Raw genomic sequence first — 17606 nt, 5'->3', positions numbered from 1 at the left:
GCAGGAAGGATAAGCAAAAATAGACTCACACTGCCTGTCTGATGCTTCGTTGTAAGAATCTGGGAGCAACCTTTACAAATTTGTTTCTGTGGGGACTGGCAAACAAACACCATGCTGCAAGAACCTAAACAACCAGGAAACAATAGCAAGTCCCAGTTTTGGAGACTGTACTGCGTATGGTTCTGTCCTCTGCAACCTTCTTGTCACTAAACGTCCCCTCTGCAGGTTCACGTGAAGTGAGATATGAGTCTGGATGTGCTGCTTCAGTGTTCATGGAATGAATTTTCCTCCTGAAAGTATCTGGGAAGAGTCTCTACCGAGGAGCACAAACAGAAGGAGCTTAACTAAAACTACTTTTGTTTTGTCAATGCTACTGCAGAAGAATGACAGAGCTCTCAGTCTGTTTGTATATCTAGGTCCTTATAGCCAGAAGTAATCAATTGGGCTGCATATAGAGAACCAAACAAAAGAGATCAGGTTAAAGGAAGGAAATGCATTTGCTTGAAAATCAAGCCTTTTCTTGGGAGCTATTTTAACTTCCTAACAAGGAAAGTCTTAAAATGTAAGAATATGTAGGCAGCCCCCTTATGGAAATTTCTGTGATATTTTTATCCATGCTTCTATATCATCTGTGTAAACAAAGTTCTGAGTCCCTCGTTCTAATGCTGAGAGTTTATAGCACATTATTGTTTTGACGCTAATCAGAGTAGCTCCCATGGAGAGCTTTGATTCACTTCAGAAAACCAAAGAATGCTCTAAAAATGGTAATACATTTTAGCTATTTCATTGTAATTGGAGGCTGTCTGTGCCTCATGGAAATTACCAGGCAAGCATTCTTGAAAATGTCAGATTTTTCAAGTTCTATTTAAAATGGGGGAGCAAGAACGTGAGGAGATGGATAGAAAATTTGAGGGCTGTGTGATTCAGACTTGAAGTGCAGTTTGTAATAATGGAAGATGATCAACTTTGGGGGTGGGGAAATAATCTCTTAGGTTTTCTAAATTACAGGATGCATAAAAACATCCACTTATTCTACATGTACTGTTACTTTAATAAAAGGCACCACTTTAGGAAATGAAAGGCTTTGGAATATCGCCAAACGTCTTAGTTCTATTTATTGTCAAAAGGTGGAGTTTTTTCATTATTCGCAGAGCTTGTGGGGTAGTTGAATAATTTGCAGGAATTTGAGTGTTTGATACCAGACTGCAAACTCTGTATTTATCTTCTTTCAATGTTCATATTGCAAATACAAGCATGATAGGATTTCCTGTTGGAGTTTTAACTGTATCAGGATTTGGCAATTGGTCTGCTACTAATCTCATAATTTGTGCATTTGTGGCTATATTTAAATTAATTGGAAAACTGTATCAGAAAATACTGCTCTTAAATTATTTTATGTAGAAGTGGTGGGAGGGAGGGGGGGAGAGAAAGAGAGAGATAGAGACTAGATGCTGTAAATACAGAGTGCTGATGAATACTCAAGTAGTAAATAGAAATATCTTAGAAGTCATTCCTGACAGTAATGAAGGCAGCAATTTGATTTCATCTGTGGATAATAAACTGGTTTCACATTGTAATAAAAGTGGTGCTTATGTTATATTAATATTTATTAGCACTTATTGATGTTAGGGTTTAGCTGTTATCTTTTCTTCACATCACAGCTGTTTTATAAAAATTTCAAGTTAAGTTGCTACACAATAAGCAATTAAAAGTGTGTATGTGAGAGAGGTAGCGGGAAAAAAAATCTGTCTGGGGGGATATTCCTATACAGAAGGGCAGACCCTCACTGCCAAGGAATCTAGAGTTGTGCTTGAAATTATGGAGTTATGAGAGTTCCCACTTGTTAAAGATTTGGCTCTCTGAATGCACGTTTCAACACATAAGCACTGTTCTGCTGTTTATATCAGAATTGTTCATATGGGCTTCCTGTTGTTTAACGATATATTTTTGTATTGCTCGTTTTGACTGTGTGTAGTGCCTCATAAAGGTAGATTATGTATTACATTTGGTGGCCTTTTTGGTGTGACGTGTGAAGAATTGCTATCTTGAAGGATAATGTGAGTCAGAAAGTGATCTGATCCAAATTTAACCAAATTTGTTCATCTCTAAATTTAGAGAATAGCTGAATGGCAAGACAGATATATTTCAGTTTCCATCAGTTTCAAGGACACAGTGTTGGCGGATGCCTGTTAACAGCTATATCGTGTGTTTTTGATACTCATATATGTGTGTATGGGTGGGAATAGACTAGTTACTAACTTTTATTTATCATGAGCCTGTTTCTTCTTTGACTGCTTTTAAATCAGTCTAGGGCTTGATGTTCCTTCAGTGCAGATAATTCCTGTGCAGAAGGGGCACTGGAGTCTTGAGTCACATTTTTGCCCTCTGAGTAGAAAGACTTGCATTGGAGATGGATTTTTATCATTATGAAAACTGAAACATAGACCCTTTTAAAATAAACCAGGTACCAGGCAAGGTAAGACAAACCAAAATTCTTTTTGTTGATCTTACAGTCAGGCTTCAATATCAATAATTTCGGAAAAGAAATTCAAGATTATCCTTCACTTGAGCATAACCCTGAGTTTAACATGTCTACAATGCCTTAGAGTTTTTGTTTGGGGTTTTTTGTTGTTGGTTTGTTGGTTTTTTTCCGTAGCAGGATCCTTATTGTAGACTTCTGTTTAACCTGTTTCTTATGTTTGGTTTTATTAAGACCCAAGTTCAGTGACTGTGTCATCAAATTTGCACATACAGTGATGGATTGTGATATTACAAACAATTTGATTGTTGCATCCCTCACTGAATCAAACTATGAGACTGGCTGGATTGGAGATAAGTTCATTTTTACACACAAGATCACTGAACTAGCAGTGATTGAATAGGTAATAACAAAAAGTGTGTGACAGCTTTGATAAGATTTAAGTAACATTGTGTTTCCTGTAGTTTGCTGAAGTGGTAATGATGATTTAAGGGTCTTACCTTACATGTTTACTGTCCAAACAGGTGTAAATAAAAGCACAAGTCAGCCTTGTTTAATTTAATGTAATATTCATTTATCTTTAAAGAATTAGTACACTAAAATATTTTTGAAAGGCAGCTATTTTAGCATAACAGTAATGAGAATATTGTAGAAATTTGACAGGGATACTATGGGATATGATTTTAGAAGACTGTATGTTGTAATACATTAGCATTTGCTATAATAAAATCCCACCACCCTATTTGCTGATTTCATAACGTTTTCTTCTGACCAAAACATTACTATATTCGTTTCCCCTGCACTTGTCTTTTCAAAATATAAGCCAATAATCTATATTCTATCAACTTATATCACTTTTTAACTTTTTTTTTTATACAGGAAATTAGACATTGCATTTGTTAGTATTGCTGGAAAAAAACCTAACCTCCCTAATAAGTATGAGAAGATAAAAAGCTTCAGGTATCTGTGTTCTTAGTGGGAGCTTTAAAGCCAGAGCAAGTGGCTTTGAACCAGCACCATGATGGCTCACTGTTTACACTTTGTTCTCAAGTCTTCAGGAATATGAGCTAAAATTCTCGTTCCTCTAGCCTGAGTCCAGAAATTGTTTCTGAATTTAGAAGTTATTACATAGAACCAGAATCAGTCTACGTCTTGATATACATGATGTACTTCAATAAGTTTAAGTCCGTAAGTCTTCTTAATAACAAAGTATTACCCAACAAATTTTATAAGCATTTTCAAATGTGTGAATTTAGAATATCTCCACTGAAGTCAAGTACAGTGGAGCTAGATTATATCACTAGCATGTCTCTAACTGTTTTCCTAATAACAATACAATAGGCTTAGAATGCCATTAATGATTATTATTATTACATTTTCTTTGAAAATGAACTTTTAATTTAAAAATAAAGCCATCTTTGTGACCTGTTTTTTTGTGGTGGTTTTTTTCGATTTACAGTGTCAGCGTGTAGACTATACAGAACTTTCATGACTGCAAGTAAAAAACTAAAGAACTGAGTAGCGTCCATTACCAAAATTTTGCTTTTAGGGTCAATGGCATGATAGCAATAACCCTGTTTGAGTAAGAGCAGTCAGTCTGAGAAATTAATAGAAATTTCAGGTAGTAAAATTCTCTATATTTCCCTGGTAATTGTTATGGATTTAAGATACTATTATCCAATTAAAAAAAAACAAACAATTTTTCCTATTTTGGCTCTGGGAATGACTGGATTGAAGTCCTGATGTCTGCAATGAACTCCGTATGGATGCATGCACAGACCTTAACTGAACTAAGACTCCTAAAGATGCATGGTTCTGCCTTTATGAAGACATTAGTGTTGTGCTGTCTAATTTGCAAAGTATGCAGGCTGAAAACATAGGACATATTTTCTCCAAGTATCTTCTTTTATTTGTAACAAAAGAGATTTAGACTAGATCTTTGAAAATACTTCAGTGCTGAAGTGTACCTAGCTGTCCAGAGTTCAGAGCTTTGATCCTCAAACTCTGCTCAGTAGCTATGAATTCTGAACCCAGGTGAAATCAAAGAATCGTGGAATCATTTGGTTTGATCATCGAGATCATTGAGTCCAAGCATAACCTGTCCACTACTGAACCATGTCCCTAAGCACCTCCGAAAATGCCTCTGTTTCTACTCATCATATTCTCTATGGGCCAAAGTGTTTGAATTGAAGCATTGTAAGAGTTGCTATCACGTTAACAGAGTTGAACAATGTGGTGGCCAAAGCATTGCTTGGAATTGTTGGTTGTCTTTTCCCCCAAGCATCCTCTCTAACCACTGGGCCACGAGACCACATTCTTTCTTCTCTCACTGATTTAGCAGAAGAGCTTGGAAGAAGAGTCTTTCTCCAAATATGTTCTGATAGTTCAATGGCTTATACAGCCATGTGTGAGTGCAGGAACTGAAATCTTCCTTCTCTGGTGTAGGTTATTGAACTCTGAGAAACTGGTTGAAGGGAAAGATGGGAAGGAGGAAGAAAGGAAAGCACAGCTTTCTAGATGTGTGTTTTGAATTAAAGTGGTTGAACACAGTTTAGTCTCCAGGAGAGGGGCTCAGGGAGGTGAATCCTAGTGGGAATCAAGTAGGTCTCCTATTTTCAGACTGAAGTACCAAGGCGGTAAAACACTCCCATTGAACACATCTGCCTAGACATCTATCTTCTACCCCAGGATGTTGGCTTGCAAATTTTTTCTCAAGGTGCCCCATCGTGCTTGCTGCATACTTTACACAGGGAAACATGCATGATTAATTAAGAACTGCAGTAAGGCATCTAAGAGCTGGACATTGTACAGTGCAATACCTTCATGCATTTGTGGTTCAATTTTAGCATCACCTCGAAGGTGATTCTTTCAGGCTTCCCAACAAGCAAAGCTTCAGGTGTCCAGAGAAAATTAATGATTAAATCTGAAGCTCATGGGGATTTTACTGTCTTTAAGGCTTGACAGCAGCTAAGTTGAGGGTGGGGGTTGAGGAGGTGGTTTTGAACTCTTTAGCTGGAGCTAGGTTGAACACAGGCACACTGGGGCTTTTGCTGAAACTCAGCCTACTAGGACCATGGAAGATGTCCCAGTATCCAGGTTTATCTAGGACTAGCAGAATGAAACGCCCTAAGTAGGAGCCAGAAAAAGTCACACGGGCTAGATAGGAGACCAGAGTTGTGCTTGGATTATTTTCCGGTTTTCTTCTTATGATTTCTACACTCCAGAAACAATTTCTAGGCTTGGGAAAAAAGGAACATTTGCTGACTTTAGTGTTTCTAGGGCTACTTCTGCTAGTGCTGATGTTAATGCAGTATTTCAGGAAGAAGAGATTTTCTACTTACTAACTAAAATTTCCTGGCTCTGTCATTGTAGGAAAACACTGGTGTTCACTTTGGTATACTTACTACTCTGGAAAAATATTATGTGTAACACATTATTATGTGTTCTGAAGTGTGTGTTTGTGTATTCACATTCATATAGTGTGTATATATATATATACACACATACATATGCATCTTATGTGTATTTATGAATTTAGTTATATAAGCATAGAATTGCCAAATCCTGTTATTATCTGAACAAATCAACATAAAAGATCAGCCTTTTTATTTGAATCATGATAAACTCTAAGATAAACTGTAGAGTTTATCACTCTCCAAAACTAAATAAGGTGCTGCTGTATTTCAGTATTTTCTTTAATTAGAAAAAGGCACCTACAGAGCATTATCTGCAACGATTTTTCACAGCTGAAATCCTAGAACTGTGGAATACCAAAGTTAAGAATTCAACAGCAATGGTATTTCAGCCATGCTATACTAAAGCAGTATCTTCCACTGGGTTTTGTTGATGGGCAAGTGGCTCGATATTGCGAAGCAGTCTGCCTAAAACATAAACAAAGCAAGCTTCCGGGATGTTCTGCACATTCAAATTAACATTTCTTGGGAAAGTTATTGCTTCCTTTTTTTCTAACTCATTATATTAACAGTGGAATTTTAAGATCAGTTGTATTTATACACACTTGATATGGAATTCAGACAAAGTTTTTATATTTCTTCCCCAGGTACTATGCTCGGGGAAGTTACTTTTGGTAAAAACATTCAGTTATTATGGCTGAGCTGATCTAATAGCTTCCTTTCTCCAAAAAAGGTTGGAACCATTATTCCATTTTCCTGTTCCCCTGCCTCTGTGGATTTTGTCTTGCCCCCACCCCCCGCCCTCGGCTAAGCAACGTTGCTTTTTCCCTTGCCTTTATTCTGTTGCTTGTTGGATACTTTTCCTAAGCTAATTGAACTAGCAGAAAACTTTCTTTATCCTAGTTCACAAGCTGAATTAGCTCAGCTCAGGGCTTGACAAAAGGAATTGTGTGGTAGTGAGCAATTAGATCGTTTCAGGCTGTCACTCCCCTCATGTCTTCCAGTTCTTCAGAGTGACTGAAGAATGCATAATAAAAACTCAGAGCGAGAACTGCAAAAGCAGCTCTAAGCCCTATGGGTGCTAAGGTGGAATGATTTAGAAGATAGTCTTAATTTTTCAGTAGCTGCTAGTAGGCTGCATGGGCTGTTCTGATAGGTGAGGGTTCCTAAATCACTAAGAAATTATGGTAATTTCCTCCATTATTTTTCCCCTCCCTGCATTCTCTTTCCGTATCCTAATCCTCATGTCCTGCAAGTGAGATAGAGCAGTAGTACTTAAGCAGCTGCTGGGGCTCTGTTGAAGATTTTCACTCATGCTTGAACTCACTTGAGAGAAAGGCTGGAAACCGCTTTGTGCGACACACTGTGCATGCGTTTTCTCCTTTACTCAGACATATTTCCGCAGACTGCAAACAGAGAATAAGTAATTTGAAGACATTAGTCATTAAAAACACCATCAACCTGGAACAGTTTAGTAGTTAAACAGCAAATCTTTTATGAATCAGCTGAGCAAGAGACTGTAGGTGTGATCACAGCTGCTGAGTGTCGTTGTTGCAGTTCAGTGAGGCTATAGTCATTTGTGCAGAATATGGAGACTTAATTAATTGAATATAATTTATGAACAAAGCTTCAAATCAAACCTCTTCTCCTCTCCTCTCCTCTCCTCAACTAGTAAAATACTAACTAGTAAATAAGGTGATGGAAGCTGTGTTCAAGAACAGGTCTTTGGCAGAGCTACCCATCCCCTTGTGTAAGTAACCAGTGGGATTTCTGAACCAGGGAAACCCGTGAACTTTATTCCTCATGTTTTTTCTTTGCCAGACTACATGCCCACAGTGTGTTCAGACTGAGTTTGTATTTTTTAACTTACCCAGATGGGAACGTGCAAATGGCAAGAAGTAGAGATAGTGGTCTGAAAAGTCTGAGAGCTGTGGTAAAAGCAGAGATAAAATAAATGGTGCTCTGAAAAGCTAAAGAGCCATGGTACAAGCAGAAAATTGTTTGCTTTATCTCTGCATATACTCTTCTGATACCCTCATGAGCTCTGATACCACTATGGGTTTCCTTGCAAATGAGTGGTGGTGAAAGTACCAATACCTCAGCAGCAGTTAAGAATTTGGTCACACTGTGGCTTTCAAAGCAGGTTTGGAATTTAAGGTGGTACCTTGCCTCCTGCTGCTTGTTGCTACGCCAGTACTGGGCCTTGTAATGGACAGTGGGAGCAGTTGTAGGCTGTTTCAGTGCAAAAGCATCTGGTGTATTTGAGTCATTGTTAATTGGCTACAATAAGAGTTGGCTTAAATGGCATTTTTAGTGCCCAAAGAAAGGATGGTTTCAAAAATACCGATATTTTAAAAAAAAAACAACAACAAGACTTGTTGCATTTCTGATCATCTACTTCATAACAATAATAGATATGCATACAAGTGCATGAGTAATGAATTCTGAGAAAGTAAATGGGGAAACAAATGCTTTTAAAAGCTGGAAGAGAAATCTTGAAATTTCTATGAAATTCCAATTAAATTGTTGTTTACACGAAATATGTGTGCAGTCTTTTTGGGATACAATATGAGTGTGTAACTGAAATATGCCATTATTCTACCAGATTATTAGAAATACCATGCACAGTGATTTCACCATATTTTGAAAATGATGAATGATTTACACAGATTTTTACAGGAGTGAAGTCTAGAAGGAAAGAAAAAATATGAATGCATACACATCTTAGAGGAGCCTCAAAGTTATATCGAAGTGCACAGTGGTTTTACTGGTGGACTATATGGAAAAATAATAGCATTCAGATGTTTAGGTTAGCTAGAGAACAGCAACTATCCTGGATTATTGAGGTAAGGTGCTGCAAGTTTTAAGACAAATGAACTTTGAGGTTGCATATAGTGCTTGGCATTTATATAAAGCAAGCTCAAGGTTGAATGCAGCATTCAAGTTGTAAAATGGATGTAGAATGGGTAAAAAAACCTGCAATTACTTCAGTGACGATCCATTCAGGTTAAGAATTTTCATCTTTGCTGTTGCCATAGCAATCTGTTCCCCTGTCACTACCACATTAAAAACCCATTCTGTAAAACTGTTGTTGCCAGTGTTGAACACGTAACACACAAAAACATTTTTTAATAGCTTAGGTGTCTTATTTGCAACATGAAGAAGACCTAGATCTTAGAGAGATGCATATGTACTTTAAAAAGATTAGTGTTTCTATAATACATTGTAGGAACACAATATTTGCGCTGCAGTATTGATGTCAGTATAAAATAGTTTGCAAATAGTACAGCAATGCAGTGTCAGTTGAACTCAAATAATTGAACTGTTATGCTAAGATATAACAAACCCGTATGTTCCTGAGTTATTTATTTTGGTAACATGCTGTAGTGAAAGGCTTTTGAAACTATGTGGCTTTTTAACCCTCTGTTACTCATCGAGTCTGATTCTCTTCAGTGATTGACTTCAGTGATTTTATCTGTACTGGTGTAATGGGAGAAGAGTTGTGTCCCCTAACAGCTTTATGCCTGTGATCTAATCTTAAACTGCTCATGTACCCAAGCTCAACAATGAGTTTGTAAAGTGTTTGTTAGTAGTACATCCAAATGAAGTGGAAAAGGAATTTGTAATTCAAAGCAAACATAGCAGTGCTCTGACAAATATTTTTACCCAAACTGAGTAAAATATAAATATCTTTCAATAGCGTAGAGATACATATCTCTCTGTGTGGATATATATACACATATATATACATAGATGATGTATATGTGTATGTATAGATATGTATATATGTGTGTTATATATGTATATGTATTCATTCAGGGCTGAAATGCAGAAGTTTACTAAAGTCACAAATGTGCATAAGTCATGGATTTAAAAACTCAGGCATTGGTTAAAGAGGTCATAATATAATAGTAAAAAACTGAACTTATGTCCCTGAGTCTGATTATTGACAATGTAAATCTCTCCTTGTTTCTGCCTCAGCATCCTTTTATCCTCTAACCATCTCTGCCCTTTGTCTGAATTCTTATTCTCTGTCCACACCATACTTCTTTGTCTCACTTTTTATGTCTTCTGCTTGCCACTGTCACCACACTTCTGTCCCTTAGTTCTCTTTAAGAGCCTTGATCTAGGGATGGTGTTGATTTAATGCAGGCGAAGCATAGAAGTAGAAAATATAGCAAATAGTTACAATGCTATTGGGTATTAATAGAAGAATTGAGAGCAAGGAGTGATTTTCTTTTTTAACTACACTTGGCAATATCTGCTAAATTTTTTAGTTTATTTTGGCTATATGAGAGGAACTGTTTGGTTTTTTTTGTGTTTTATTGCAGCTGTGTCCTCCTGTTTTGGGGCTTTTGGGTTGGTTTTCTTTTTTAAAATTCTGATCATTATTTTCTTAGTGAGTAAACTGTCTACTGAAAGAGATTGTTTCATTTGCATCTCCTCACCTGTTTTTGCAATTTGAAATGTGACCCTTGGGAGCATGCTACTGGCTGACATTTACCCAACAACTGAGATTGCAGGTCATCTGCACAGTGGGTTTGCTGCCGTTCCTGTCTGAGGTCATCTGTGGATTGCTCAAGCAAAAAAAGGTGTCCCTGACATGCCACATACCTGTCTGCTCTGTATAGGTCACTGTAGACAGGGGTTTGGAAACAGTTTGTGTTGCAGCCATTCATTAGTCATTAACTCCTACAGTGGGTGATGTAGTGGCTGAGGTTCCTGTTCCAGTCCAGGGCTGGGGCTGCTTCTTGAGGTAGGAGTTAGCAAGGGGTCATGAGCTCCCAGATGCTTGCCTGGGTTAATAAGTGCTGCTCGATGTAAAGTTTATTAAAATAGACAGTAGGAAATACACCTGATGAATCTGGTTTTATTTGAAAAAATTCTCAGAATAAAGATAGTAAACCTGGCTTAGATGCACGCAGTCAAATAAAAAAAATTCTAAGGCAAACTGAAACTTGGCTCTTCACTTACCCTCATCACTGCACATTTCAGTGCTCCCTCCACACTGTAGGTGTTTCAGGAGGTCACCAGAAAAGCCCAAGTACACTTAGATAGAGGAGAGATTTGGAATTATCTTTGACTTTTATGGACCTTTTTTATTAAAATGCTTAGAGCTCTAAATGTAGAAATAAGAAACTCATTTATCTTGACAAAAGTGCTGCCATAAACTATTCAGCACTCATAAAATAACCTTTTAAATTATTGTTTCTGCTGGTATCGATAAATTCATACAAAGTGCTTAAAGGTCAGGCATTACCAGAAAAATGTCTTTTCAGCTTGTTAATTAAAGGTTTATAAGAATGTGCACCAGCTTGCTCTTTGGACACACTGGAAAAAAGGAAAAAAGAAGAAGAAAGACCCACATGGATGAAAATGATAGTCTAGAATTAGTGGGCGATGAGTCTTTGATCCACCAGGCTCACCATGGCAAGCCTGGCCTCACCTCTTGCAGCCCATGGTCTTGAGCTGAGGACCCAGCTAGAACTGAGGAATTAAGGTGAGTGTGAGCAGTATTTGTCCTGTTATAGCTTGTGCCATGGAGAGTTTGTCCAGTTCTCATTGCCTGCCCAAGAGCATCAGATAAGGATGATTACTTTTTTATTTGTCAGGCAAGTGGTTTATCTGCTCATTATTTACCACTTAAGCTGGAACAAAGCAGTGCTCTGAAATGCACTGAAAAATGTATCCAGAGCCAAATTGCCCAACAACCCTTTTCAGCACCTGCATCTCCTTCACTGCAGAGACTGCAACTGCGATTCCCTCTGTTTTATACTTCACCTCTTTTACCCATCATCTTGGAGACATCCTGGTCTCATCATTAAAATCTGACCTAAAGATTAGGTGACTCCAATGTGACTCTGCATCAACAGATGAGATGAAGTTCATCAATCACCTGGCTGAGACACTGGAAGTGAGAAGTCTGGTTTGTCTGGTTTCTACCTGCGCAGCAGTCTAGCCCTGACAACATTATTTTACCTCTAAATCTCAATTTTTTTCATCACTAAAATGGAGACAATAATACTGACCTAGGTGAAGTACTCTGAGATAACAGATGAAATGTGTTACAGGAAAAGTACAGAGGTTTCTGTCATTGAATTCTGCTGATAGAACAGCTTGAACTATTTATTGCCCAAGCTGGAAGACAATAACAAAACAATGTAAATAGTGAAAAGTAAAATAGATTCTTAGCTATCTCTCTGTCTGAACATACTATAGCACTATTATTAATGTGAGAATAAAGTTTCAACTTTTGCCTTGGCCATATGATTTTTATGTTGAGATTGTTCCCTTGAATATTAAATAGCATATCCTAACTAGAAAAACATTTGTAAACAGGAGGCTGCATCTTTGTCACTGAAAATTTCATAACCTGAGAATGCCATAATTTTTTTTTTGTTCTCTTGGGATCACTGAAGAACTTCTACTTCAGGAAAATAAATGTGACAAATTTTTTGAGAGTGCAAGTGACAGAACTAATGACAGTTCATTTCTCTGATGCCCACAGACAATACATCCTGGCTTTGTCTTCAAGTGAAACTAAGAGAACAGTGCGGAGTAGTTTTATGGTATTTCTTGTTTCTTCTCTCATTCCCATTCCTTTTGGCTCTATGGTTCATTATTTTGAAACATAAAAGGGAATTGGCCCAGTGATGCACCCAGAGGCTGAGATGGGCTCCTTCCTCACAGGACAGAGGCATTCTGGTCTAGACAGGGTTGGTTTGGTGGTTTTTTTTTCCTTGTGATTGATATTTGAACTAGTACAAGAAAAGAGATTTGTTACTCAGACATAGAGTTTTTGTGCATCATACCAATTGATAACTCTATGTTATCTAACTTCTGAGTAATTTTATTTTTATCTCTGTGGTCAATTCCCAATTTCTCTCAGTGTTGGCACTTCAGATTTTAATATATGGTATTCTCCTGGCCAGTTTAAAAATCCTTGCAAATCCACTCATATCTGTAGGAATAGGAATACCAGAATGTGTATTTTCAAGGTCAGAGGTAGCATATATAAAAATAACAAGGGGCATGACCACGCTTCAGGTATGACCTTCCAGAATGAAGAATTTCTTGTTTTAACTTTCTGTAGAGGGTATATGTGCAGATCAGGAGAAGTTGTGGTGCTCCTGGTATTTCCAGGGATAACTCAAGCTTCATTGCATTGTGAAAGAAATGTCTATTTATAAAGTGTTGGGATGGAGGGAAAATATAGATCATATTTGTAATGAACTTTCAGTTCCTCTAGTGTCAGTTGGAAAGTTCATTTTGGTACTCACTTTAAAAAGCAAAATAAATGGCCTGAATTAAGCTTAGTTCATGCTAATATAAAGCAGGAAGTTGTGGTATGTCTGATAAGTGGCAATAGCAGCAGTTGGCAACTCAAGTTCTCCTTCTCTCCAGACTGCAGGAATTCATCATGTTGTCCTTCCCAATGTGTGAGGCTGTGATATGGTGGACAAGGCAAAGAAGTAGTTGACTCAGATGGTTTATAGTATCCTTCTCATTGTTTTTATTCAATGTGTCACTCAATAGGGATAAGTGAGATAGAAATACCCTCTTCTCTTCCTCGCTCTGCTGCCAATAGCTTTACTTCTACAGGAAGAAATAACTTACTTGTTCTGGCATGGGTAGAAATGCTGCTTTCTCTGTGCTCCCCCCACTCCCCGAGCAACTCCACTCTTGGGTCAAGACAGAATTTTAATGGAGTATGTTCTCCTATGAAGAAACCAGGGTACTCATAAGCCACGAGGACTCAGGAAAAATTCTTTCATGTTTGTAACTGTACGGTTCTCCTTGTTGTTTAACTCAGGCAAATCTTATGCAAATTTTAATCTTTGCTGAATATATATCATCACACCCCCAAATGTCTCCAAGAGGAGTAGCAGAGTTAAAAATATAAACTCTGTAGGACAAGTTTATTAAAAATATTCTGCATGAAAATTCATGGTATTCTTATCAAACACTGTAGTTAGAATGAAACAGATTGTATTACCACTTTGTGGTTGAGGTCTGAGGAGGACAGATTAGCATGGACCTGACACAGTTTTACTTTCCTTGAGCTGATTACATGATAGTTTCCATTTTATTGACAAATTTCATTAGCAGATTGGGGTAGTATTAGCATACTGTATCTTACTGGCTATGATCCAATATTTTTGTTTTGAGGGGAGTTAAATTTAGAGAAATTCAGTTGAATCTGGTTTTTTTTGTTATCCATTTTTAGCAGCCTGATAAGTTTCTGCGATCAGTGACTAAGTGTCTCTTGCTGTTATAATGACATTCATCTGCTTGCTTATGTTGCCATGTCTCCCAACAGTGATTAAGAAACATTAGAGAGAAGTTAGAAAACCTTGTCTCAAGAACTTGGCCGACTAACTAAAATATGAACTGTGAGGAGTGAGGAATGAAAGAGGGTGAAGGGGAAATGTTAGCAATGTTCTTTAAACCTATGGCCCAATCTTAAACTTAAGAGCTATCTGTCACTTTTAATGGAGAAGATAAAGTACAAGTTATTTATGGCATCTCAGATCCAGTATTTTAGGAGCCTTTGTGGATGAAAAAGAGGTGCCATTCAGAACATCTATAACAGGACTCATAAATGGACATCTATAGATATCTGTATCACTACAGATAGATGAAAAGTCAGAAAAGGATAGGGGCTAAACAGACACAAATTTTTTTTTGGGGAAACTTTTATGTACTTGACTCTGTATTAGAGAAATGTATTTTTCTTACTCTTGGTACCTAACTGTATTCATAAGGGTTAAAGATAATACTGGGTTAGCACATATAATTTCTCCATCTGCAAAGTAAACTTTACGTAGAATACAGCAATATATTTGCTTATAGAAGGAGCTACCTCAAATATTTTAAATCAGTTTTCAAAAAAATTGTTATACAACTAATAGAAGGGTGAGTAGAGAAAATAAACATTGATAGTGATAGCTGTGTTGGTCCAAATGGATGTCATCTTTGCTGAATAGTATGTGACAGTGTGCTGTAGTAGATTTATAGGTAGCTTTCAGTTTTAATAATTCAGTATTTACTATTTACTAAGACACAGTGAACTTGTCTTGTGACCCTGGCTACCATGAAATGCATCATTTTACCAATGCACATTTTGAAGTTTCACTGTTGTCTATTTCACCTTTCTTCAGATCTCTTTTGAAAACAAGTTAGTGCCTAGACAGCCTTCAGCCATGGCAGCACAGTTGCATTTTCTTCGTGTTCCAAACAAACTTTCATAGTGATGAGATGTGTCCTTTGCATCCAGAGTTATCAAATGCTCTAAGGAGGCAATAGGGTTTAGTTAACAGTGCTTTGTATAGGAGGTTAAAGAGAAGGGAGACTCTCTGACCCTTCAGGGAGGAGAGAGAGCTTCAAATGCACCAGTGTATTATATACTCTTCCGTCATGAGTTGGGAAGAGACGAAGAGCTGGAATGGAAACTGCTGCACCAGGCAGATTCTATCTGGGGAAACTGTGCAAGTATTTTAAGCTGTGTTCAACTGTTTTTCTTCCAACAGACTTTGGGAACTATCACTGCAGTGCCCATTAAGGTTCCTCAGGTCAGCTCCTTGCAGAGGTTGGCAGGACAAGGACCAGCAGTGCTACCTCAGGTACAAAATACAGTTCCAAAATGAGTTTGTGTCATTTAATACATGTTCTGCTCTGTTCCTGTCTGGTGTCCAGGCCTGGGTGGGTCAGCACACTAACTTTGATGAATAATGACTCACCTTCAATGAGCTGAATAGCAGAGTTGTGACTTTCTCTACTTGTTAAAAAAAAAAAAGATAAATCCGTTTTCTTCTGGGAGCATACTGTTAGCACAATGAAAAGCTATTAAAAAATCTTGTAGATTTCTTGTGGAAGAATAAAGTACATATGGTGAACTGTAAATCTATGCTTTATAAGATTAATCACAAATCACAGAAGTGAAAATCTGCAATTCTGTAATTAAAAGAAGTGGTGGAAGTACTAACCTTGCTGTTCAAGATTTAGCCTCACACATTCTTTTACTAACTTACTTGCCTTATCCTTGTTCATCCCAGTATAAAGTTTTGGGCCAACTAACCCAGGAGCCATACTGAGACAGGATTGACTGTGTAGGAGTGAAAGAAGAGTTATGCTGACAGATTTTAAAAAAATATTGTCAAACTGTGTTTTCTTTTTTGAATATCCATCACTGTTTCCCTAACCGTACACTTTATTCCCTATTTCGACCCTCGTTTTCAACATGTTTGCATTTCGTTTTCAACAAGTGTTTTGCTGCAGTTCTACAGTTTGCTGTTCAGATTTGTGACTATTAAGTGTAAATATATTTCTCCCTGTGTGGCCCTTAAAGATCTACTTGTCATATGTGAACACTTTTCTGTCATTGAAGTCAATGTTGGGTCTTCCTATTTTTCCTTTATTTTTTACCTACTATTTGCTTGGTGGCAGAATCCATTAGCAGATCTGTGAGCTAAATCTGCCTGGAGGAAGGAGTATTTCCAAGATAAAGTTCTTAAATTCTCTCTTTAAATTACGTTTTGAGGAAGGCAAAGTTGTGAACATAAAGGAAGATTATAGTTTTCTTACCAGGTTCAAAACTTTGCTTTTCACTTTTTCTTACAGCATAATAACACATTGATTTCTGCCATTTTGGGGTGTCAAAGATGAGCAGATTGCTCTTCAAAATAGATGAGGTTCAAGAGCAACTGAAAGACCTGTAACAGGGACTTAAATTACCATTAAGGTTGTGTTTCAGCAAAGATGATGGCATTGCAAGTGCTGCATATAGAGAAGAATCAATGTTCTATGCTTTTGTTAAGTAAAAAAAAAATTGTTCAGTGTTAGATTCAATTTTAAAGAATTGTAAAAAGTGGAGGAAGCTGATTTCCTCAACTTTTTGAAAAGAACACATACCCTTGCTGTTACAGCTCATGGCAATATTCGTGTTTGTGTTTCACTTTGTTTCACTTGTTTCCTAGCACAGCCTTCAATTTCAGACCTATTTATGCAATCATACTTAATACTGATGAAACACCAACCCTTCCTCAGCAGCCCTGAAATAAGAAATAACCACATAGCAGTCTAATTTCTGTCAAAACTAAAAATCAAGTAGGCAGCTGTATATAAGATCACATTATCAGAGGAACATGTTATTTTCTGAGTTTTTTCTGACTTTCCACAGGCCAATACTGCCTTCTTCCACAACAGCTTGCCCCTTGTACAGGCTCTGTCCTCCTTTGCAGTTCATCGTGTTCCTCTGCCACTCAAAGCTTACAGAGAAGGTTAAAATTTCCTTGCTGTTTCCTATTAGGAACTCCCTCCACCCATCACAGCTTTCTGCTTGATGTCTTTAGAGAGATCTAAGTTTTCATCTACAAGTGAGAAGTTTGGCTTCTCACTAAATAGTCACATACCTTCAAAATATATTTAATATAGCAATAAATCAGAGTGATGTAAAACTGTTGCTCCCCAGATACAACTGGATACAGGTGATCTGGGACACGGCTGTAGTGAGCTGCAGCACTGTATCACTACAAGAGCTCTCCTTTGTAATAACTGTTGGTGGGTACTTAGTCATCTATGACAAATTTTGAGAGTCAGTAGGAATCTGTGGTCCAGGAGAACTGAAAATTTCAGGTGGAAATATAAAAATGCCAAGAAGCAAGGCTACGTAATAATACCACAAAGGTGTTATGGTAAAGAACATCTCTTCCCTC

At 37.4% G+C, this 17606-nt stretch overlaps 1 protein-coding gene across 1 annotated transcript in view; it reads left to right on the top strand.

Annotated features, from left to right (window-relative positions):
* Positions 1-12924: 12924 nt before the first annotated feature.
* PHF21B (PHD finger protein 21B) overlaps positions 12925-17606 on the top strand; it is a 42702-nt gene continuing 38020 nt past the window's right edge. Inside the window, exons 1-2 of the mRNA XM_010185868.1 lie at positions 12925-12939; positions 15423-15515. Coding sequence (XP_010184170.1) covers positions 12925-12939; positions 15423-15515 — 108 coding nt within the window. The remainder of the gene's footprint in view (positions 12940-15422; positions 15516-17606) is intronic.

Source organism: Mesitornis unicolor, unplaced genomic scaffold (genome assembly GCF_000695765.1).
Source record: "Mesitornis unicolor isolate BGI_N332 unplaced genomic scaffold, ASM69576v1 scaffold18080, whole genome shotgun sequence".
Classification (NCBI taxonomy): domain Eukaryota; kingdom Metazoa; phylum Chordata; class Aves; order Mesitornithiformes; family Mesitornithidae; genus Mesitornis; species Mesitornis unicolor.
This window is presented reverse-complemented; position numbering and strand designations above follow the sequence as displayed.